At 41.6% G+C, this 24548-nt stretch overlaps 1 protein-coding gene across 4 annotated transcripts in view; it reads left to right on the top strand.

Annotated features, from left to right (window-relative positions):
- The window catches only part of GIT1 (GIT ArfGAP 1), a 556552-nt gene that overhangs the window by 428861 nt on the left and 103143 nt on the right, over positions 1-24548 (top strand). For all 4 annotated transcript variants that reach the window (XM_053706153.1, XM_053706156.1, XM_053706157.1 and 1 more), the window contains exons 11-12: positions 11039-11136; positions 18120-18231. In XM_053706153.1, coding sequence (XP_053562128.1) covers positions 11039-11136; positions 18120-18231 — 210 coding nt within the window. The remainder of the gene's footprint in view (positions 1-11038; positions 11137-18119; positions 18232-24548) is intronic.

Raw genomic sequence — 24548 nt, forward strand, 5'->3', positions numbered from 1 at the left:
TCATGTACCTTTAACTGTGTTTTAACCCCTTTGCAGGGGTTAAAAACTGGTATCCGTGCTATAGTAATAGTGCTGTATTAAAATGCTGTAACATTTAAGGCTATTTTTATACATTTATGTTCCTTTTAGGTAAAAATATTTGAAAAGAATTAACTCTATAATTTTATTAACAAACCATTTATTTATTTTTTGTTGTACAGGGATACACCTCTTGAAAAAACTTTCATATTTCTTTGATGTGGCAAGTTTGGACAGATTTAATATAGCTTGTTCTCTGATCGTAAAAATCACTGTATAGAATGTTGCAAGATAAGGTCAATTTCACACAGTTTTTAGAAGAGATTTTATATCAAATCTACTGTAGGTACAATATATATCGTTTTTAATATGGTGATGCTTATTTTTTATAAACACGTAATGTAATCCCTATCTTTTTTTTCCAGCAATTTTGCTGCAAATGCCCCCCCCCATAATTTTACCCTTTTTAGGGGAGCCAATATGGATTTATTACTGGAGGAGACTGGCCTTGTCACTGTGATTTTGTTAGCAAACGTTCCATTGTAATGCAGTTTATGTAACCCTCCTTCTTGCCTGCTATTTGCACTTCTAATTTACACAACTGAATAATAGAGTTAAATTACAGGAAATGGAGCAAAAAATAATAAAAAAATTAAAGTATTTATAATTATGTGTACTGTCTCTTTAACAGAATAAGCAAAACTGAAATGATATTAATCCCCTTCTCGCCGTTCCATGCCATCTTAACAAAGTTGGGCTTTAACGCTGTTAGGACAGCATGGAACTTCTTACCTTATATGGCGTCCTTCAGCCTCCTCCCTTTGACACAATCAAGAATCAGACTGGGAGTCGTGCCTAACAGCGTAGGTATTCCCTCATGATCTGATCCTGGCCTTGAAATTACATGACTGCATCGACGATCACATGATTTCATTTTTACAGCAAGTGTTTACATCGGAACTTTGTTAGCACTTTGATACCGGCACAAAAGGGTTAACTTTAATGCATCCAACTATTTTTACTAAGCCTACTTCGTAAACATACACTGTCAATCTGTCATTAAAGTGACAGTTTACTTGAAAATTTTTGTTTAAAAAGATAGATAATCCCTTATTTTTTGCATAACCAACACTGTTAGTCCATTTATATATTAATACACTTTTTACCTCTGTGATAACCTTGTATCTAAGCCTCTGCAGACTGTCCCCTTATGTCAGTTCTTTTGACAAAATGCATTTTAGCCAATCAGCGCTTATTCATAAATATCTCTACAGGAATGAGCACAATGCTATCTATATGGCACACATGAACTAACAGTGCCTAACTGTGAAAAACTGTTAAAATGCACTGAGATAAGAGACGGCCTCCAACAGCTTAGAAATCAGTTTGAGCCTACCTAGGTTTAACAAAGAATACCAAGAAAACAAGGCAAGTTTGATTATACAAGTAAATTGTTTTAAATTGCATGCCCTATCTGAATCATGAAAGTTTAATTTTGACTTGATTGTCCCTTTAAAGGGATAGTAAACACCAAATATGTTATTGTTTAAAAAGATAGATAATCCCTTTATTTACCATTCCCCAGTTTTGCATAACCAACACTGTTATAGAAATATTTTTTTTACCTCTGTAATTACCTTGTATCTAAGCTTCTGCAGACTGCCCCCTTATCTCAGATCTTTTGACAGACTTGCATTTCATGCAATTCGTGCATGAGCACAATGTTATCTATATGAAACGCATGAACCTACGCCCTCTAGCTGTGAACAACTGTCAAATGCTTTCAGATAAGAAGCGGCCTTCAAGGGCTTACATATTAGCATATGAGCCTACCTAGGTTTAGCATTCAACTAAGAATAACAAGAGAACAAAGCAAATTTGATGATAAAAGTACATTATAAAGTTGTTTAAAATAACATGCCCTATCTGAATCATGAAAGTTTGCTTTTGGACTTTAGTATCCCTTTAACCAACACTGGCATTTCATGCAAATTGAATTAACAGGACACAAATAAAATAAGAATGATTTAGAATTGTTAGTTATAAAGAATGTTTTATGAGCACAGTAAGGGTGCTGGAAACATATATGTTTGATAACCGTAACAATAGATTTATGTTTGCAAGTGTTTTATTTTCTACAGTAAGTAGAAAGGCATCTTTAAATAAAACCCACAGCAATGTTTGAGTTGCCTGTTACATCTTGAATCTAACCACATGTTCTGTTCAGCTGTCTTGGGATGGCAAGGCTTTGCGGAGCGCACGGTATATATGAATATGCTTTTGTTATAAATCCTATTGCAGCTGGGAAAACAAAGTCAGGTTAATGGAAGCTGTATAAGTGCGGGTGCCCAGAGGAACACATTTGTGCTGAGCAGGCAAAAGTACGTTTTGCAAAAGCAGGCGTTAATTTTTGCCTAGTTGGGTGTAGTCTTCAACAAGCCTTTATGGTGATAATTTGACATTGGAATTATATGTCTTATGTGGTTCCCCACTTTTATATTGGGATTAGAACTCACAGATCCTATTTAAACTTGGCTTTATTTTGCACTATTTTTACTACACTCATTAGAGCAGTGCTTTCCAAACTGTGTGTCTGGACACACTAGTGTGTCAGCAGCAGTGTGTAGGTGTGTCCCTGCTTCAGCACAAATTTTTTTTTGGTTTCTGACTTTCCGCCTGCCTGCTACGCATATCATGTGATTGACACGTGATTGATACCTAGTGGGTCACAGATCATCTTAACCTATTGGCGCATCTCAGTGGGAACTGAAACTATTCCCATTGGCAGCACATTGGCTCCTGACTGCACGTGTAGTCTCCTCAATCGGCTCGTGACTGCATGTGTAGTCTCCTCAATCGGCTCGTGACTGCATGTGTAGTCAGTGAGTGGGACAGCAGTGTGTTTGCAGTGCGGGCAGTAGTCAGTCAGACTTGCAGAGCTTTGAGGGCAGCAGCTTAAACACTGAGCTGAAGTCAGAAGTCAGTGGGATTTTTTTGCAACTAGCTCCCAGTAGTGCATTGCCGCTCCTGCTCTTGATATATGGATAGGAAGGGGAAGCTTAAGAAATGCTTGATGATGAAATGCGAGTATTTTTATCTAATATTCCACCAAATATTTAGAAACTGTGTTCATCCCATCAACCTCATACATCCCATTAAAATAGTAAGTAGCTATTGGTGTTATTAAAACTTTTTTTTAATTCTTGCACATAATTACAAACTGTTACTTGTAAATACATTTTGTTATTATATCATTTATGTATGTGTCCGTATCTCTTAAAACAAGTTAGTTTAACCTCCTGTTTGCTAGTACAACTGAATTACTGTGTCGCGAAATGATGTAGGTCTAAAAAGTGCGTCAACAACATGAACAGTTTGGAAAGCTCTGCATTAGAGCATCCAGTAATAACAATTACATTTAACTGTAGCATAAAAGGGAACCATTGCACATTTTTCTCCTATATATCAAATAGTTTTTCTTAAAAAAAAAAAAAAACAACCTACAAGCTTTCATTTCTTTATCATTTTTTTGTTTTGATGTGTTTTTTTCTCAGTCTCTTAATCGGAGAGCTGTTTTTTATTTTTTGCAACTTTTCCTATAAAATGGAGATAGCTGATTAAAGGCAAAAATATTTTAATGCATTGAACGGCAATTTTGAAAGAGAATTCATTTTCTGGTAGTGAAATGTAAATGCTAAATTATATTATGGCAAATGCCAGGTTATGAAGTTTAGATCTCTGCTTTAGTGAAAGTTGCCAATATTGGTCATTTTCAGCAAAAATTCTCTGTTGTGGTTATACACTTTTTACATTATGAGTTGTTCTTACAGCGACAATGTTTTTAGGGTCTTAAATGGACATTCTAGTGGAATTATAATATACTTTAGTTGGTTAGAATATTTTATTACATTTCTGATTATGCGTTAAACACCTATTTACACTTGAGCTTCCAGGCACAACGTATTCCCCTCCAGAGGATTAATGGAACAGTGTTAATTGTTAAGTTTAAACTGTTATGTACAGTATCAAACCGGTTGGTGTTGGAACCTTCTCTGATGCCCAAGGAGTTAAAGGGACAGTCTACACCAGAATTTTTAATGTTTAAAAAGATAGATAATCCCTTTATTACCCCTTTCCCAGTTTTGCATAGCCAACACAGTTATATTAATATACTTTTTACCTCTGTCATTACCTTGTATCTAAGCCTCTGCAGACTGCCCCCTTATTTCTGTTCTTTTGACAGACTTGAATTTTAGCCCATCAATGCTGACTCCTAGGTAACTCCACGTGCATGAGCACAATGTTATCTGAATGGCACACATGAACTAATGCCCTCTAGTTGTGAAAAACTGTCAAAATGCATTCAGATAAGAGGTGACCTTCAAGGGCTTAAAAATCTGCATATGATCCTTCCTAGGTTTAGCTTTCAACTAAGAATACCAAGAGAACAAAGCAAAATTGATGATTATAGTAAATTGGAAAGTTGTTTAACATTGCATGCCCTATCTGAAACATGAAAGTTTATTTTTGACTAAACTGTCCCTTTAACATTTCATGTCCCAGAGCGTTCATGGTTCTGCGTTTTTGTTTTTAAATAAAGAAAACACTTAAAAGTAACAAAAATCTAAACTCAGGAGACTGCTAGGAACAATCCCTAAAACTAAAGCTTTAATTCCCACATGGACTTCACTGTCTTCAGGGGCAAAGCATCCAGCGCACGTTTTTTGTTTGTGGTAGTTCATTTACATAACTTAATACATAAAACATTTTTATTTATATAAAAACAAAGATTTACTAGAATATACTCCTTTATATTATCAATGTTACACTTATATTCACTTCCGTGGCACATGCTACCAGAATAGTCACACAGCCATCAAGTCTGTAAATGTTAGAAAAAGTGTGGGGCTAGACAGGACATGCTGGGCAACCTGGAATGTAGCAGAAAAAAACTATGTTCTTGTGCTATTAAATATTTTGTTTGATGATATTTCCATGTATAAGTTATACTTTTACACAAATGTTTTATACATGTTGCTTGTGGTTTTCTTGTTTATTTCTTTTTTTTTTTTTTGTGTTAATTAAAAAACAAAGACACTCTTCAAGTAAAGTGTTGATGATGAGTTTGGATAAGAATTATATGACAAGAAAAGGTGTAAAGTTTGCAGAAAAGCATACAAAATTTGGAATAGCCAAGTGTGACGGACCGCCTATCCTGTATTTATGGATACAGGGTGACTTGGACATAAGACAGAGTTATGAAAGTACATGGGGTGTCCAGCATATAAAATTCCACATTTCCATGCAGTCTCTGGGTACCCTTAAGCCCATGTACCTCCAGCCCAAAGAATGTTTCATAACAGACCCTCAGATCTTGGTGACTCACGTCACACCAAGCATGCGCTGTGCACAGATAATCCTCTCTCTAATCCACACTTCACGGTCACATGCATGTTTAATGTATTGAAAACCTCTGAGGAAGCGCATGTGTACATGAGCGAAACGCATCAGATCATAGGGAGTTGCCTGATGAATTGTATGCTCTTATACAAATAAACCCTTGATGTTGATTGACAGTATGGATTCAGTTTCCTTTGTTGCTGCCTTTGTAATCATCTCTAATCCACACGTCACCGTAGTGTTCATAGTCACATGCATATGTAACACATAGAGAACAGTACACACAGGAATTTATAATGCACTATGGCTGGACTTTCTACATAGGAGGGCTGCATTATAACCACACACCTCAACTTGCCTACAGTATTGGGGTATAGGTACTTGCACTTTATGATGTATGTGTGACACATTATTCTCTTATTTTAACCCCTTAACGACCAAGGACGTACGCCACACGTCCTAAAAAAAATACAGTTAATGACCGAGGACGTGTGGCGTACGTCCTTGGTCTGGAAAGCAGCTGGAAGCGATCCTGCTCGCTTCCAGCTGCTTTACGGTTATTGCAGTGATGCCTCGATATCGAGGCATCCTGCAATAACCCCCCTTGGCCATCCGATGCAGAGAGAGCCACTCTGTGGCCCTCTCTGCACCGGACATCGGTGACCGGTATCGTTGGTGGGTGGGAGCAAGTCTGGGAGGTGGGTGGGCGGCCATCGATGTGCCGAGTGGAGGGGGGCGGGACAGACGGGGGCGCGCACGGGAGCGCGCGCGTGCACGGGGTGGAAGTGGGAGGGAACCGCTACACTGCAGAAAAAAAAGTTAAGAAACGTTAAAAAAAAAATATATATTTAAGAAAATAAATGATGATCTAAGGGTTCTGGAAGGGGTGGGGGGTTGGTCTTGGGGGGGGGGGAAGCTACACTACAGAAAAGGGCAATAAAAAAAACAATAAACATACTTTTTGTTACTAAACTGGGTACTGGCAGACAGCTGCCAGTACCCAAGATGGCGCCCATTAAGGCAGAGGGGGAGGGTTAGAAAGCTGTTTGGTGGGGGATCAGTGAGGTTGGGGGCTAAGGGGGGATCCTACACAGCAGCATATGTAAATATGCCAAAAAAAAAACAAAACAAATATAGCTTTTATTTTAGTACTGGCAGAGTTTCTGCCAGTACTTAAGATGGCGGGACAATTGTGGGGTGGGGGAGGGAAGAGAGTTGTTTGGGAGGGATCAGGGGGTCTAATGTTTTAGGTGGGAGGCTGAGCTCTACACTAAAGCTAAAATTAACCCTTCAAGCTCCCTACAAGCTACATAATTAACCCTATCACTGCTAGCCATAATACACGTGTGATGCGCAGCGGCATTTGGCGGCCTTCTAATTACCACAAAGCAACGCCAAAGCCATATATGTCTGCTATTTCTGAATAAAGGGGATCCCAGAGAAGCATTCACAACCATTTGTGCCATAATTGCACAAGCTGTTTGTAAATGATTTCAGTGAGAAACCTAAAATTGTGAAAAATGTAACGTTTTTTTTAATTTGATCGCATTTGGCGGTGAAATGGTGGCATTAAATATACCAAAATTGGCCTAGATCAATACTTGGGGTTGTCTACTACACTACACTAAAGCTAAAATTACCCCTAAAAGCTCCCTACATGCTCCCTAATTAACCCCTTCACTGCTGGGCATAATACACGTGTAGTGTGCAGTGGCATTTAGCAGCCTTCTAATTACCAAAAAGCAACGCCAAAGCCATATATGTCTGCTATTTCTGAACAAAGGGGATCCCAGAGAATAATTTACAATAATTTAAGCCATAATTGCACAAGTTGTTTGTAAATAATTTCAGTGAGAAACCAAAAGTTTGTGAAAAAATTAGTGAAAAAGTGAACAATTTTTTGTATTTAATCGCTTTTGGCGGTGAAATGGTGGCATGAAATATACCAAAATGGGCCTAGATCAATACTTTGGGATGTCTACTAAAAAAAATATATATACATGTCAATGGATATTCAGAGATTCCTGAAAGATATTAGTGTTCTAATGTAACTAGCGCTAATTTTGAAAAATAATGGTTTGGAAATAGCAAAGTGCTACTTGTATTTATGGCCCTATAACTTACAAAAAAAGCAAAGAAGATGTAAACACTGGGTATTTCTAAACTCAGGACAAAATTTAGAAACTATTTAGCATGGGTGTTTTTTGGTGGTTGTAGATGTGTAACAGATTTTGGGGGTCAAAGTTAGAAAAAGTGTGTTTTTTTCAATTTTTTCCTCATATTTTATCATTTTTTTATAGTACATTATAAGATATATATGATGAAAATAATGGTATTTTTAGAAAGTCCATTTAATGGTGAGAAAAACGGTATATAATATGTGTGGGTACAGTAAATGAGTAAGAGAAAAATTACAGCTAAACACAAACACTGCATAAATGTAAAAATAGCCTTGGTCCCAAATGGACAAAAAATGGAAAAGTGCTGTGGTCATTAAGGGGTTAAAGGGTGTTGAACATTTAGTTCATTGCATTTAAGTAATATTAGAGCTTAAATTTAGAGATGCCAAAAGGCATTGCACAGGTCAGTTAGCACCCCATCCAGTGCTTACTTAGGATTCATGCTACCAACTCTCCCCTATTGTGAGTTTTTTTTCTTTTCTACAGCCAATCAAAAGCTCTACCTCACACTAGATCCTGCACATGACTGCTGATGCAGGATACACACCCTAAAATGCTGAACAGCATGAGCTGCTTTTGTATGCATGGTGCAGGCAATAAGGCTGTATACAACTCAGAACAAGGGGGTGGGGAGACTTACTATATATTTTTTCATCTCATAATATAATCTGTAATATTACTGAAATGCAATGAACTAACTTTTAATATCCTCTTTGACTTATAAAATTGCACAAACGGTATCCTTCTTTAACTCTAAACATTGTGACACCTTTTACTAACAGCAGGTCTTAAACTCCTAATACAGTTTATATGGTGAAACTTATAGCTCAAAGCTCCTAATGAGTCAAAACAAGCAATTCTTTAATTGACCTGATTTTTTATTTTTATTTATAATAATAAGCTCATTTATTCATTATTTACTTGGCTAACCTCAATTGCAACCTCCTTTTTCTTTGCTCTAACTGCTAATCCGATGCACTGTATTCGATTGTAAATAACCTATAAGGTCTAGACAAGATAAAACATACAGCGTCTGTGTATTGCACATTTTCAGGACACTTATGAATGGTGGCCTCATATAATCTGTTAGTTCTCATATTTTCTTTCTTGCCTAGAACATGTTTTAAACATTAGAAAAAACTCTTTTATCAAAGGCAAATGGATAGCGGATCTCAATTAAAGCATTTTGTAATGTCTTTATTAAAGGGATAGGAAAGTCAAAATTAAACTTGTGTGATTCAGATAATGTAATTTTAAGACACCTTTAAATTCACTTCTATTTTCAAATGTGCTTCGTTCTCTTTGTATCCCTTGTTTAAAAAGAATATGCACATATATTATCTTCTTTCAAACACGCAAAGGTCACTCCCATAATAAAAAAAACCCTCCCTTGACCCTAACTCTCCTGAAATCTACCGCCCCATATCACTGCTTCCACTAACATCAAAACTCCTTAAAAAACTAGTTTACAACCGCTTAAACCACTTCCTGTCCACCAACTCCTTGCTTGACCCCCTGCAATCTGGATTCCGCCCCAAGCACTCATCTGAGACTGCCCTTACCAAGGTTACTAACGATATTCTTTCTGCTAAAAGTAATGGCCACTACTCCATACTCATCTTACGTGACCTCTCAGCTGCCTTCGACACAGTTGACCACCCCCTCCTCCTACAGACCCTTAGCTCTTTTGGACTCTGTGACACTGCTCTTTCTTGGATTCACTCCTATCTTTCTCAAAGGTATTTTTCTGTGTCATTTGTTGGCGGCGACTCCTCTCCAATGCCTCAGTCTGTTAGAGGACCTCAAGGATTTGTTCTGGGTCCTCTACTCTTCTCCATTTATACTTCTTCACTGGGTAAACTTATCAACAGTTATGGCTTCAAATACCACATCTTTGCCGATGACACCAAAATCTACCTCTCCACCCCCACTCTCTCTCCCTCTGTCCTTTCTCATGTCAGCAACTGCTTATCTGGTATTTCTTCCTGGATGGCCTCTCACCACCTAAAGATTAACATTTCCAAGACTGAGCTCCCTGTAATCCCCCCCCCCCCTCAAGCTCTACACCAACTTCTGACTTTTCTATCTCTGTTGACAGCATCACCATCTCCCCATCGCCCCAAGTCCGCTGCCTCAAACTTATACTTAACTAAAAACTATCCTTTGTCCCCCACATCCAATCGCTTTCTTCATCCTGCCGCAACCACCTACACAATATTTCCAAGATTCGCCCTTTACTGAGCGCTAACACCACAAAGCAAATAATCCACTCCCTTGTTATTTTCTGACTTGACTACTGCAATAACCTACTTACTGGCCTTCCTCTTTCCCACCTCTCCCCCCTTCAATCCATCCTAAATGCCTCTGCCAGTCTAATCCACCTTTCCCGTCGCTCTGTATCTGCAGCACCTCTCTGCGAGTCCCTTCATTGGCTCCCCATTCACAGCAGAATTAAATTAAAAATTCTCACCCTTTCATACAAAGCTCTCACCAACGCCGCTCCCCACTACCTATCCTCTCTAATCATTGAGTATACTCCAGCCCGCCCACTAAGATCCAATAATGACCTGCTCCTTGCATCTTTGACTATCGCCTCTTCCCATGCTAGACTGCAGGACTTCTGTCGTGCTGCACCTAACCTCTGGAACACTCTCCCTCTTGCTGTCAGGCTTTCCCCTAATCTTTCTTCTTTTAAATGCTTCCTGAAGACTTTTTTGTTCAGATAAGCCTACCACCCAACTCAGTAATAAATTAATTTCACTTGACTAACATTTCCCTCATCTAACTCTGCATTAACACCTTTCTCAATCTTGCAGTCCTTACCTCCTGCTTCTCAACCTCCTACCCTTCTAGATTGTAAATTCCCACGAGAATAGGGTCCTTAATTCCTCTTGTATGTGTTTGTAAAATTTTGTCTTGTCACTTACAAGTTTTATAACATTGTTTTATCTAAATGAATTGTACCCATGGACAGCGCTGCGGAATATGTTGGCGCTTTATAAATAAAGTTTAATAATAATACACCAGTGGGAGCTGCTGCTAATTGGTGCCTGCACACATTTGTCTCTTGTGATTGGCTAACTAGATATGTTCAGCTAGCTGCCACTAGTGCAGTGCTGTTCCTTCAGCAATAAATAACAAGAGAATGAAGCAAATTTGATCATAGAAGTAAATTGGAAAGTTGTTTAAAATTGTATGTTCTTTCTGAATCATAAAAGGAAATTTTGGGGTTTACGGTCTCTTAAATTTTATCATTACCAAGGCTTGAAATTTTTAATAGGTCTTGTAATCCAAAATACACAGCACTGAAAAGTAATGTTTATTTATTTTGTAACCCATGAGACTCATCCATCTATGTATTTCTCTGCATGCATTTAGATTATGAATAACTGTGTTCTATCTTAATTTATTTTTTATTTTATTTTTTGTTTAAATAACAGTTTGGCTAACAACTCAGAACCACAGTACATTAGTCACAGAGCGCAGTGCTGTACCGTTCTTACCGGTCAACCCGGAGTACTCCGCCACTAGAAACCAGGTGAGTAAGGAATAAGGGGTGGCAAAAATTGTTATGGTCTTATATATGTGCACATTTATTAAAGAACCATTGAACACAATAGAATGGCATAAACGGCAAATGCAAAATAAAAAGACAACGCAATAACACTTACTCTAAATTTCAAATAAGCAGTACTTTTTTTTCCCTCATGAATTTCAAACTTTCCTTTCATTTCCCTGCACCCTGAATCATGTAGCAATAATCAGCCAATCACAGATTTATATGTATACACGTTGAACTCAACAAATGCTCAGTAGCCGCTTTGCTTCAGAAAGTGTGCATATAAGAAGACTGTACAGTTTTATAATGGAAGTAAATTGGATTTTTTTTAATTGCATGCTCTATCTGAATCATGAAAACTTAAACATTTTTCTTTTATGATTCAGATAGAGCATATAAATTTAAACAACTTTCCATTTTATTTCTATTATCTAATTTGCCTTGTTCTTTTGGTATCTTGTTGAAAAGCATATCTAAGTGCTGAGAGTTAACTGCTCATTGGTGGCTGTACATTTATGTTTTAGCTCAAAGTAGTGAATTGCTGTTACTTCAATAAAGGATATCAAGAGAATGAAGCAAAATTAATTATGTACTTTGTGTGGTACAGGTAGCAAACCCTTTATCCAAACTGCTTGGGATTGGAAAAGGTTTAGATTTTGGAATATTTGCATTTTTAAAATGAGACAGTTTGTAGAGGGAATGGGACAAAGTGTAAACAACAATATCTTATGTCATTTAGGCAATATTTACATAATACAGCTTATACTTGCAACCTAAAATTAGTTTTTTTTATCATTTTAATACTTTTGTATACATAGTACCCTCAGAAAGATAGTACATTACTGTAATCAGAAAGGTGATTTGTTGTTTTTAAATAAATATAGATTATTATTTATATTTTAGAACACAAAAATGAAACATGCAGAAAAGATTGTGACTTATTGCTGGGGAAAAGTAGTATTTTTGATTATTATTATTTTTTTTCCATCTAAAGGGGTGGAGAGTCCACGGCTTTATTCATTACTGTTGGGAATTATGAACCTGGCCACCAGGAGGAGGCAAAGACACCCCAGCCAAAGGCTTAAATACCTCCCCCACTTCCCTCATCACCCAGTCATTCTTTGCCTTTCGTCACAGGAGAATGGCAGAGAAGTGTCGAGGATTCGGAGTAGTCTCTTATGGAGGTTAGTACTCTTCGCATTGGGACTGGAGTTTTAAGTAGTCCTGTCAGCCTCTCAGTGAGAGCCTGGGTGAAAGTTAGAGTCTGGAGATGCAGGGCGAGTCTTTCTGCGAAACCATCCTGACTCATTAACAGCTCCACAAGCAATCAGCGTTGACGAGTTTCGCTGCCTGCTTTCTGCACTCAAGTCCATGTCAGGAGCGAGGCTACTAACCTGTCACACTTGAAGGGCTGTTTTCCTGTTCCACGGCGTAGATTCTGATAAGATTGTTTCATTTTTTATTCGCCATGATAGCACGGAAGACAGGGTCACAGTGTGACGCCTTTAATCTTTAAAGAATCAAGGGTTAATATTCCTGGAAAGGGGATTATTGAACAGGGGGGGGGGGGTATACATGATATTGTTTATTGTGTCATTGCTGCATTATGTGCGAGATGAGGCTCTGGCAATTTGTGGAACTTTCAGGTTACTGGCGGGAGTATTGCGCGGTCCTTTTTGGCTCGTTTTCTCCTTAGTGCAGGGGCGGTCCTGCCAGGCGTTCCATGTGACCGGGTGTGCCTATCTCTCTTCCTCTGTTGATCAGTGGCGCAGGAGACGAATCGGTTTCTGTAGTCTGGGTCCTAGGAGGTGGTGAGTGCCCCGGCCATTGGAGGTATAAAGTTGCCTATTTATAAGTTAGTCTGTAATAAAAAGCGCAAGCTATGGAGGACTCTGACACGTTCTCCCTCTTTAACAAAGTCTCATTCCTGTGTTTATTGTGAGGAGGTTCTGGTAGATCAGCCTGCTCATCTATGTTCCACATGATAAAGTTACGACATCTAAATGTAAATGGATGTCTAGTACTACTGAGCCATCCACCTCTGAGGGTTCCTCGTCCTGTGAGGTGCGTTCCCTGCATTAATCTCCAATTGCACATGCAGCGCCCCGAGGTCCAACCGTTCCTCCTTCGGGAGAGATTCATTGGCCGTCAGACTTTGCGGACCAACTGGATTCGGCGGTTTCGAAAGTGATCCATGCCTTACTATATTCTGCTAAGCGCAAACGTAGGATGTATCATGGTGGCCCAGCCCAGGGGTTGTCTATGCCGATGGAAATCCCAGAGGCATTATACGATGACGAGGCCGTGTCGTCTAAACCTCCGGCGGAGGAGGAGCCTGATTAAAGGTTTAGGTTTAGGATGGAGAATTTGTGCTTTTTGCTGAGGCAGGTGCTTGCTACTCTGGAGGTTCCGGAGACTAAGATTCTGGAGGAACCTTCAATTGCTAAGCTCGATAAGGTATACGAGGACAGGGTAGTACCTCAGACTTTCCCGGTTCCCGTTAAGATGGCTAATATTATTAAGAATGAATGGGAGCAATTAGGTTCTTCCTTTTCCCCTTCTTCTTCCTTTAAAAAACTGTTCCCCGTTCCGGACTCTCAGCTTGAGCTGTTTGGTACCATCCCTAAGGTAGATGGTGCTATCTCTACTCTTGCAAAGTGGACAACTATTCCCCTCAAGGATAGTTTGTCATTTAAAGATCCCATGGAGAAAAAGCTGGAAAACATGTTAAGAAAGATGTTTCAGCACACAGGGTTTGTTTTTCAGCCAGCAGTGGCCGTTGCCGTGGTTGCTGGAGCTGCAACATATTGGTGTGAATCCCTGTGTGAAATGGTCGAGGGGGAGACTTCCATCGACGAGATACAGGATAAGATTAAGGCGCTGAAAGTCGCCAATTCTTTCATCTATGATGCCAATATGCAAATTATTCGCCTGAACACTAAGGTGTCAAGTTTTAGCTCGTAAGGCTCTGTGGACTGCGGACATGACCACTAAGTCGAGGCTGTTATCCCTGCCTTTTCAAGGAAAGATTCTGTTCAGTCCAGGATTGGATTCAATCATATCCACAGTTAGATGGTGCTATCTCTACGCTTGCGAAGCGGACAACTATTCCCCTCAAGGATAGTTTGTCATTTAAAGATTCCATGGAGAAAAAGCTGGAAAACATTTTAAGAAAGATGTTTCAGCACACAGGATTTGTTTTTCAGCCAGCAGTGGCCGTTGCCGTGGTTGCTAGAGCTGCAACATATTGGTGTGAAATGGTCGAGGGGGAGACTTCCATCGACGAGATACAGGATAAGATTAAGGCGCTGAAAGTCGCCAATTCTTTCATCTATGACCAATATGCAAATTATTCGCCTGAACACTAAGGTGTCAGGTTTTAGCTCGTAAGGCTCTGTGGACTGTGGACATGACCTCTATGTCGAGGCTGTTATCTCTGCCTTTTCAAGGAAAGATTCTGTTCAGTCCATGATTGGATTCAATCATATCCACGGTTACGGGAGGCAAGGGAGCTTTCCTACCGCAGGATAAGAAGGCTAAGCCTAAGGGATCTATTTTTCGTCCCTTTCATGCGGACAAGTCCAAGGAAACTTGAAAGCCGGCTCAATCTTGGAACAAGTCTAAGCAGAGCAAGAAGCCAGCCAAGACAAAATCTGCATAATGGGGCGGCCCCCGACCGGTCTCCGGACAAAGTAGGGGGCAAATTATCTCTCTTCTTAGAAGCCTGTTTGCAGGACGTTCAGGACCCTTGGGTTCTGGAAATGGTCACCCAGGGTTACAGGATAGGGTTCAGATACCATCCGCCCAGGGGCAGATTCCTCCTGTCAAACCTGTCTTCAAGACCAGAAAAGAGAGAGGCCTTTCTAGAGTGTGTGAGAGATCTCGCCCCTCTCTGCGGTATCGTACCAGTACCCCAAGCAGAAAAAGTACTAGGGTACTATTCCAATCTTTTCGTGGTTCCAAAGAAGGAGGGCACGTTCCACCCGATTCTGGACCTAAAGTGTTTAAACAAGTTTCTGAGTGTTCCATCGTTCAAAATGGAAACGATCAGATCTATCCTGCCCCTAGTTCAAGAGGGGGACAGTTCATGACTATAGACTTGAATGACGCTTACCTTCATGTTTCAATTCACAGGGACCACTTCAAGTTCCTAAGATTTGCGTTTCTGGACCAACATTTCCAGTTTGTGGCCCTGCCCTTTGGTCTGGCGACGGCCCTGAGAGTCTTCACGAAGGTTCTGGGGGTGCTACTTGCAGTGGCCAGATCCAGAGGCATTGCTGTGGCTCCGTATCTGGACGACATCCTAGTCCAGGCGTCGTTGCTCAGTCTCGCAGAGGATCTTTCGAGGGCTCTTCTTCTTTTGCTTCAATCTCACGGTTGGAAGATCAACTCAGGAAAGAGTTCCCTGGTTTCCAGCAACAGGGCGGAGTTCCTGGGCACGATAATAGACTCTATGTCCATGAAAATATTTCCCACAGACCATCAATGCAGGAAGATTGCATCCACCTGTCTTGTCGGACTCATTGTTTCAAGCATAGATGTCATCCCATTCGCCAAATTCCATCTCAGACCTCTTCAATTGTGCATGTTGAGACAGTGGAACGGCGATCATTCAGATCTATCACAGCAGATATCCATGGATGCTCAGACTCGGAACTCCCTCTCTTGGTGGATTTGTCCGGAGCAACTGTCCATGAGGACATCCTTCTTGAGACCGTCCTGGGAGATTGAGACCATGGACGCCAGTCTGGCAGGACTGGGAGCTGTTTGGGGTGCCAGGATGGCAAAAAGACTTACATCAACCATCAGGGGGGTACGATGAGCTCCCTAGCAATAAGGGAGGTGTCTCGGATCTTGGAGTGGGCAAAGTCCCACAGCTGCTCACTCTGTGATTCACATTCCAGGTGTGGACAACTGGGAAGCGCACTTTCTCAGCAGGCAATTCTTCCATCCGGGGGAATGGTCTTTTCACCCCGAGGTGTTTGCAGAGATTTGTCTCAGATGGGGAACGCCGGAGATAGATCACATGGCGTCCAGACTCAATTGCAAGCTACCCCGATACGGGTCGAGGTCCAGGGATCCCCAGGCAGAGCTGATAGATGCCTTAGCGGTACCTTGGGGGTTCAGCCTAGCTTACATTTTTCCACTTCTACCTCGTGTAGTGGCACGCATCAAACAGGAGCGAGCTTCGGCCATTCTGATTGCTCCATCGTGGCCGCTGAGGACGTGGTTTGCGGATCTGGTGGGGATGTTATTCTCTCCGCCGTGGAGGTTACCCTGTCCCAGGGATCTGCTGGAACAGGGCCCTTTTCAACATCGGAATCTAGATTCTCTGAGGCTGACTGCGTGGAGATTGAACACCTAGTCTTGGCCAAGAGAGGCTTTTCTGAAAGTGTGATTGATACTTAAAGTTCTATCTTCAGGCTACAAAGGATTTCAGACAGTCTACATCTCTCTTTGTGGTGTATTCAGGGAAGCGCAAGCGGCAGAGGGCCTCTTCTACTTCTTTGTCCTTTTAGTTGAGGAGCTTGATTCGCTTGGCCTATGAGACAGCGGGACATAAGCCTCCCCAGAGGATCACGGCTCATTCAACTAGAGCTGTGGCTTCGTCTTGGGCCATCAAGAATGAGGCCTCTATGGAGCAAATTTGTAAGGCGGCTACCTGCTTTTTCTTACACACTTTTAAAAGTTTTACAAGTTTGATGTTTTTGCTTATGCAAAAGCTGTTTTGGGGAGAGAGGTTTTGCAGGCTGTGGTGCCCTCAGATTAGGGTCCGCCTTTTACCCTCCCGGTTTCATTCAGTGTCCTTTAGAGCTTTGGTATATGTTCCCAACAGTAATGAATGATGCCTTGGACTCTCCTCCCCTTTAGATGGAAAACATAAATTATGCTTACCTGATAATTTAATTTCCATCAAGGGGAGGAGAGTCCACGGCTCCCGCCCGTATCTCAGATGGGCGGACCAAAATTTAATTCATCTTCTGGCACCATTTATACCCTGATATTTCTCCTACTGTTCCTTTTTCCCTCGGGAGAATTACTGGGGGATGAGGGAAGTGGGGGAGGTATTTAAGCCTTTGGCTGGGGTGTCTTTGCCTCCTCCTGGTGGCCAGGTTCTTAATTCTCACAAGTAATGAATGAAGCCGTGGACTCTCCTCCCCTCGATGGAAATTAAATTATCAGGTAAGCAGAATTAATGTTTTAATATTCATTAAAAAGTTTGGATCTCAGAATTCTAAATTTGGGGATTTGTACCTGTTCTAATATTATTATGCACTAGCGCTGCAGCATCTGTTGGCACTCTCGCAACTGAGAATAATAATACGTACTATAAAGACCTTCAGTTCAAAGAAAGTTATGATATTATTCTGTGATATTAATAAATATGCAACTAACATCTTACCCTTATGTGTGTGAGGTTTGAGCTTTTCTAGTTATATACTCAGCTAGTCAGAAACTATTTTTACACTGTACAAGAATAAAAAAACATTTCTCACATACACAGAAAGGAAAGTTTTGCTACAGCTTAGATGATTGAGTTAATGTACTCTTACAAGAAATCAAAATTATAAAACCAACTTTCACTATCTTCCTTAATTTATTATCAAAATATGTTTCATAAAATCACACCATTGATATTGTTTTTTTTATAGCATAGTGGAATTTTCTTGCCATGGGTGGTCAATATTAAAATGTAAGTTAGACTTGGTCTTGGTTATATGGGATCACAACTTTTTTTTTATTTATTTAGATTGTCAACTTTATTACAATCTTCAGTTGTCAATGTATAAGTTTACAAGTCAGATTCTCAGAAATGTTACAAAGGTGCAAAAAAAGAAACTTATTACAAAAATATTGCTAAACAATCTGGAGAAAAGTGGCATGGGTTTTTGCAGGTGTGCTCTAATTTTGCCCTTTTACTCTTTTTAAAATAGTTTTTTTTTTTTATTATTTCATTTTAGGGGCGTCAGAAATTGGCTCGTTTCAATGCTCGTGAATTTGCCACGTTGATCATAGATATACTAAGTGAGGCAAAAAGAAGGCAACAGGGCAAGACCCCCTTGATCCCTATAGGTAAGAGAGCAGTTGAAGTGTTGGCTGTTTCAAACTGATCTTTCTGGATTCAGATTGTTTTAAAATGTACATGCACAACGTGTATGCCCGCAGGGACTTAATACCCATTTTGTAATGTTTGTTCATTTATTTGTGCACCAAGCAGTACTCTGTTTATAGCAGATGAACAATTCTATTGACAACTTGTATTTTATTAAAGATGAGCTAGAATTTACTGAATAATTCTTAGTAGATTGCCCTTTAATGTGCTGTCTGTTTTTTTTTTTTTTTTTTAAATCAAATTTATTGAATTAACTTTAGACAAGTGCTAAAATATTGTATCAAAGATCAATTGTTTTTTTTTTTTTACAAAACAATAATGCACTGCTTTTTTCAATAAATATAAATATTTCCTTTTAAATAATATAATCAACAGTAGTTCCTTTCTTTTCTTTTTTTTAAAGAACATAAATGTTCCTTTAAAGCGACAGTCTACTCCAGAATTTTTATTGTTTAAAAAGATAGATAATCCCTTTTTCCATCTAAAGGGGAGGAGAGTCCACGTCTTCATTCATTACTTGTGGGAAATAAGAACCTGGCCACCTGGAGGAGGCAAAGACACCCCAGCCAAAGGCTTAAATACCTCCCCCACTTCCCTCATCCCCCAGTCATTCTTTGCCTTTCATCACAGGAGGTTGGCAGAGAAGTGTCGGAAGATTCTGAGTATTCTCTTATGGAGGTTAGTACTCTTCGGAATAGGACTGGAGTTTTAAATAGTCCTGTCAGCCTCTCAGAGAGAGCTTGGGTGAAAGTTAGAGTCCGGAGATGCAGGGAGAGTCTTTCTACGAAACCATCCCGACTCATATTAACAGCTCCATAAGCAATCGGCGTTGACGAGTTTCACTGCCTGCTTTCTACACTCAAGTCCATGTCAGGAGCGATGCTACTACACTGTTACACTTGAGAGCCTGTGTTCCTGTTCCACGGCATAGATTCTAGTAAGATCGTTTCATTTTTTATACACATAACGCAGGAGACAGGGTCACAGTGTGATACGTTTTATCTTTATAGAATCAAGGGTTAATATCCCTGGTAGGGGTATTATTGAACAGGGGGGTTTTATACATAATATTGTTTATTGTGTCATTGCTGCGACATGTATGAGATGAGGCTCTGGCAATGGGTGGACTTTAGTTTCACTTACGGGAGTATTTGCTCAGCAGATTTGGCGCGTTTTCTCCCTAGTGCAGGGGCAGTCCTGCGAGGCATTCCTTCTGATCGGGTGTGGCCTACTCAACTTCCTTGCTTGACCGGCAGGGCAGGAGATGTAACGGTTTCTGTGGTCCGGGTCATAGGAGGTGGTGAGTGCCCCAGTCATTGGAGGTTATAAGGGTGCCATTTTTTATATATATAACTAGTCCATAATAAAGCCGTAAGCTAGGGAGGACTCTGACGTGTTAGAGGGTACTCCGTCTTTAACTAAGTCTAGTAATTGTGTTTATTGTGAGGAGGTTTTGGTAGATCCGCCTGCTTAACTATGTTCCACATGCCTTGATAAAGTCACGACATCTAGAAAGAATAGGATGTCTTGTACTAGCCGTCCACCTCTGAGGGTTCCCCGTCCCGTGAGGTGCGTTCCCTACATTCATCTCCGGGTACACATGCAGCGTCACAGGGCATTACTATTTCTCCTACGGGAGAGATCGGTTGGCCATCATATTTTGCAGATCAACTGCAAACGGCGGTCTCTAAGGTGATTAGTGCCTTACCACGTTCTGCCAAGCGCAAGTGTAGGGTAAAATATGGCGATCCGATCCAGGGGTCATCTACGCCAATGGATATTTCGGAAAGATTATCCGCTGATGAGGATGACTCTTCGGACGACGTTCCTTCTGGGTCGGAGTCTATGTCATCTAAAGCTCCGACTGCAGAGGAGCCTGAATTTCGGTTTAGGATGAAAAATTTGCGCTTTTTGCTGAAGCAAGTGCTTGCTACCCTCGAGGTTTCGGAACCGAAGCTATCGGAGGAACCGTCGATTCCTAAGCTTGATAAAGTATATGAGGACAGTGTAGTGCCTCAGACCTTCCCGGTTCCTGTTAAGATGGCTAACATTATTAAGAATGAATGGGATAGATTAGGTTCTTCCTTTTCCCCTTTTCCTTTAAGAAGCTGTTCCCCATCCCCGGACTCTCAGCTCGAGCTTTGGGGGTTTGTCTCTAAGGTGGATGGTACTATATCTACGCTCGCAAAGCGGACAACGATTCCTCTTAAGGATAGTTCGTCGTTTAAAGAGCCCATGGATAAAAAGTTAGAGAACATGTTAAGAAAAATGTTTCAACATTCGGGGTTTGTTTTTCAGCAGGCAGCTGCGGTTGCCGGAGCTGCAACATATTAGTGCGAAGCTCTGTCTAACATGGTCGAAAGGGAGACTCCCCTTGACGAGATACAGGAGAGAATTAAGGCTTTGAGGGTCGCTAATTCTTTTATTTGTGATGCCAATATGCAAATTATTCAACTGAACGCTAAGGTGTCAGGTTTTTCCATATTAGCCCGCAGGGCTCTGTGACTAAAGTCGTGGTCTGCAGACATGACTGTGGATATTAATTAATTGATAGTGAGTGTTCCAGTTTTTATACCCCAATTCAATACGGAGTGGTTTATCAAATGCCAGTCAAAGGCTATTGGGAGTGTCCTACTTAGACAGACACTAGGCCAAAGAACTACTTGAATATTCAGTTTTAAAACCAACTATGTGAATTGCAAGGTAAAAAATCTGTGAGCTATATTTTAATATTCCAATGATAAAATGTTACCACAATGACCTCTAAGTCTAGACTGCTATCCCTTCCATTTCAGGCAAAGATCCTGTTCGGTCCAGGATTGGATGCGATCATATCCACGGTTACGGGAGGCAAGGGTGCTTTCCTACAGCAGGATAAGAAGGTTAAGCCTAAGGGATCTACTTTTCGTCCCTTTCGTGCGGACAAGGCCCAACGCCAACAGTCTGCTGCAAAAGCGGATTAGTCCAAGGGCACTTGGAAACCAGCTCAGTCTTGGAATAAGTCCAAGCAGAACAAGAAGCCCGCCGAAACAAAGTCGGCATGAAGGGGCGGCCCCCGACCAGTCTCCGGGACAAGTAGGGGGCAGATTATCTCTCTTCTCAGAAGCCTGGTTGCAGGATGTTCAGGACCCTTGGGTTCTGGAGGTTGTCATCCAAGGATATAGGATAGGGTTCAGATTTCATCCGCCCAGGGGCAGATTCCTCTTGTCAAACCTGTCTTCCAGACCAGAAAAGAGACGCCTTTCTGGAATGTGTGAGGGATCTCTCTTCCCTCTGAGTAATTGTACCGGTACCCCCAGCAGAAAGGGGTCTAGGGTACTATTCAAACCTTTTCGTGGTCCCAAAGAAGGAGGGCACATTCCGCCTGATTCTGGACCTAAAATGTTTAAACAAATTTCTGGCTGTTCCATTGTTCAAAATGGAAACGATCAGATCTATTCTGCCCGTAGTTCAAGAGGGTCAGTTCATGACGACAATAGTATAGGATGCCTACCTTCATGTGCCAATCCACAGGAACCACTTCAGGTTCCTGAAATTTGCATTCCTGGACCAACATTTACAGTTTGTGGCCCTTCCGTTTGGTCTGGCAACGGGCCAGAGAGTCTTCACAAAGGTTCTGGGGGCGCTACTTGCAGTGGCCAGATCCAGAGACATTGCTGTGGCGCCCTACCTGGACGACATCCTAGTCCAGGCGCCGTCATTCAGTCTCGCAGAGGATCACTCGAGGGCTCTTCTTCTTTTTCTCCAATCGCACGGTTGGAAGATCAACTCAGGAAAGAGCTCCCTGATTCCCAGCAACAGGTTGGAGTTCCTGGGAACGATAATAGATTCTATATCCATGAGGATATTTCTCACAGATCAGTGACGCAGGAAGATTGCGTTCACCTGTCTTGCCCTTCAGTCCACCTCCAGTCCTTTGGTGGCTCAGAGTATGGAGGTGATCGGGCTCATGGCGTCCAGCATCAATGTCATTCCATTCGCCAGGTTCCACCTCAGACCTTTTCAGTTATGCATGTTGAGACAGTGGAACAGCGATCATACAGACCTATCCCAACTGATTTCTTTGGATGATCGGACGAGGGAATACCTCTCTTGGTGGATCCGTCCGGAACAACTGTCCCAAGGGATGTCCTTCCTGAGACCGTCCTGGAAGATTGTGACCAGGGACGCGAGTTTGGCAGGATGGGGAGCTGTCTGGGGTGTCAGAATGGCACAGAGAAAATGGTTTTGAGAGGAGTCTCTCCTTCCGATCAATATTCTGGAACTTCGAGCGATCTACAATGATCTGAAGGCGTGGCCTCTACTGGGGTCGTTCAGCTTTATCAGATTCCAGACAGACAACATTACCTCGGTGGCTTACATCAACCACCGGGGGGGGGGGGGGGGAGCTCTCTGGCAATGAGGGAGGTTTCTTGGCTATTGGGTCCCACAACTGCTTGCACTCAGCAATCCAAATTCCGGGTGTGGACAACTGGGAAACGGATTTCCTCAGCAGGCAATCCTTCCATCCAGGGGAATAGTCTCTCCATCCCGAGGTGTTTGCTGGGATTTGTCACAGATGGGGGACACCGGAGATAGACCTCTTGGCGTCCAGACTGAATTGCAAGCTACCCAGATTTGGGTTGCGGTCCAGGAATCCCCAGGCAGAGCTGATAGATGCCTTAGCGGTGCCTTGGCGGTTCACCCTAGTTTACATTTTTCCACAGTTGCCACTTCTACCTCGTGTAGTGGCCCGAATCAAGCAGGAGCAAGCTTCGGCTATTCTGATTGCTCCGTCGTGGCCGCGGAGGACGTGGTTTGCGGATCTGGTGGGGGTGTCGTCTTCTCCTCCATGGAGGCTACCCTGTCGCAGGGATCTGTTGGTACAGGGTCCCTTTCATCATCAAAATCTAGATTCTCTGAGGCTGACTGCATGGTGATTGAACGCTTAGTCTTGGCTAAGAGAGGGTTTTCTGAGAGAGTGATTGATACTCGTTCAGGCTAGGAAGCCGGTCACTCGTCGCATCTATCATAAGGTGTGGATGACTTACTTGTCCTGGTGTGAGAAGCATGGATATCCTTGGCACTAGGTTAAGTTATCCAGGTTTCTGTCCTTTCTCCAGGATGGTTTGGAAAAAGGATTTGCCGCCAGTTCCTTGAAGGGACAGATTTTGGCATTATCTGTTTTGTTGCACAAGAGGCTCGCTGAGCTTCCTGATATTCAGTCCTTTGTTCAGGCTCTGTCTAGAACCAGACCTGTTTTTAGACAGTCCGCTCCTCCCGGGAGCTTGAACTTGGTTCTGAGGGTATTGCAGAGGGTTCCGTTTTGAACATATGCACTCTATTCACATTAAGATTCTTTACTGGAAGGTTCTCTTTCTGTTGACTATTGCATCGGCTCGCAGAGTTTCTGAGTTGGCGGCCTTGGAATTTGAGTCTCCTTATTTGATCTTTCATGCTGATAAGGCTGTTCTTTGCACTGGTATGGGATTTCTTCCCAAAGTTGTGTCTAACCGTAACATCAATCAGGAAATAGTAGTTCCTTTTTTGTGTCCTAACCCCTCTTCTCCTAAGGAGAGGTTACTTCATAATTTGGACGTGGTTTGAGCCTTGAAGTTTTATCTGCAGGCTACAAAGGAATTCAGACAATCTACATCTCTTTTTGTGGTGTATGAAGGGAAGCGCAAGGGGCAGAAAGCCTCTTCTACTTCTTTGTTCTTTTGGTTGAGGATCATGATTCGCTTAGCCTATGAGACAGCGAGACATAAGCCTCCTCAGAGGATCACGGCTCATTCGACTAGAGCTGTGGCTTCTTCTTGGGCCTTTAAGAATATGGCCTCTATGGATCAGATTTGTAAGGCGGCTACCTGGTCCTCCTTACATACCTTTACAAAGTTTTACAAATTTGACGTTTTTGGGAGAAAGGTTTTACAGGCTGTGGTTCCCTCAGATTAGGGTCCGCATTTTTTTTGCCCTCCCGGTTTTCATTCAGTGTCCTCTAGACCTTGAGTATTTGTTCCCACAAGTAATAAATGAAGCCGTGGACTCTCCTCCCCTTTAGATGGAAAACATAAATTATGCTTACCTGATAATTTTATTTCCATCGAGGGGAGGCGAATCCACGGCTCCCACTTGTTGCTCCGGTGGGCGGACCTAAATTTAATTTTTGTTCTTCTGGCACCATTTATACCCTGATATTTCTCCTACTGTTCCTTGTTCCCTCAGTAGAATGACTGGGAGATGAGGTAAGTGGGGGAGGTATTTAAGCCTTTGGCTGGGGTGTCTTTGCCTCCTCCTG

Source organism: Bombina bombina, chromosome 3 (assembly GCF_027579735.1).
Source record: "Bombina bombina isolate aBomBom1 chromosome 3, aBomBom1.pri, whole genome shotgun sequence".
NCBI lineage: Eukaryota > Metazoa > Chordata > Amphibia > Anura > Bombinatoridae > Bombina > Bombina bombina.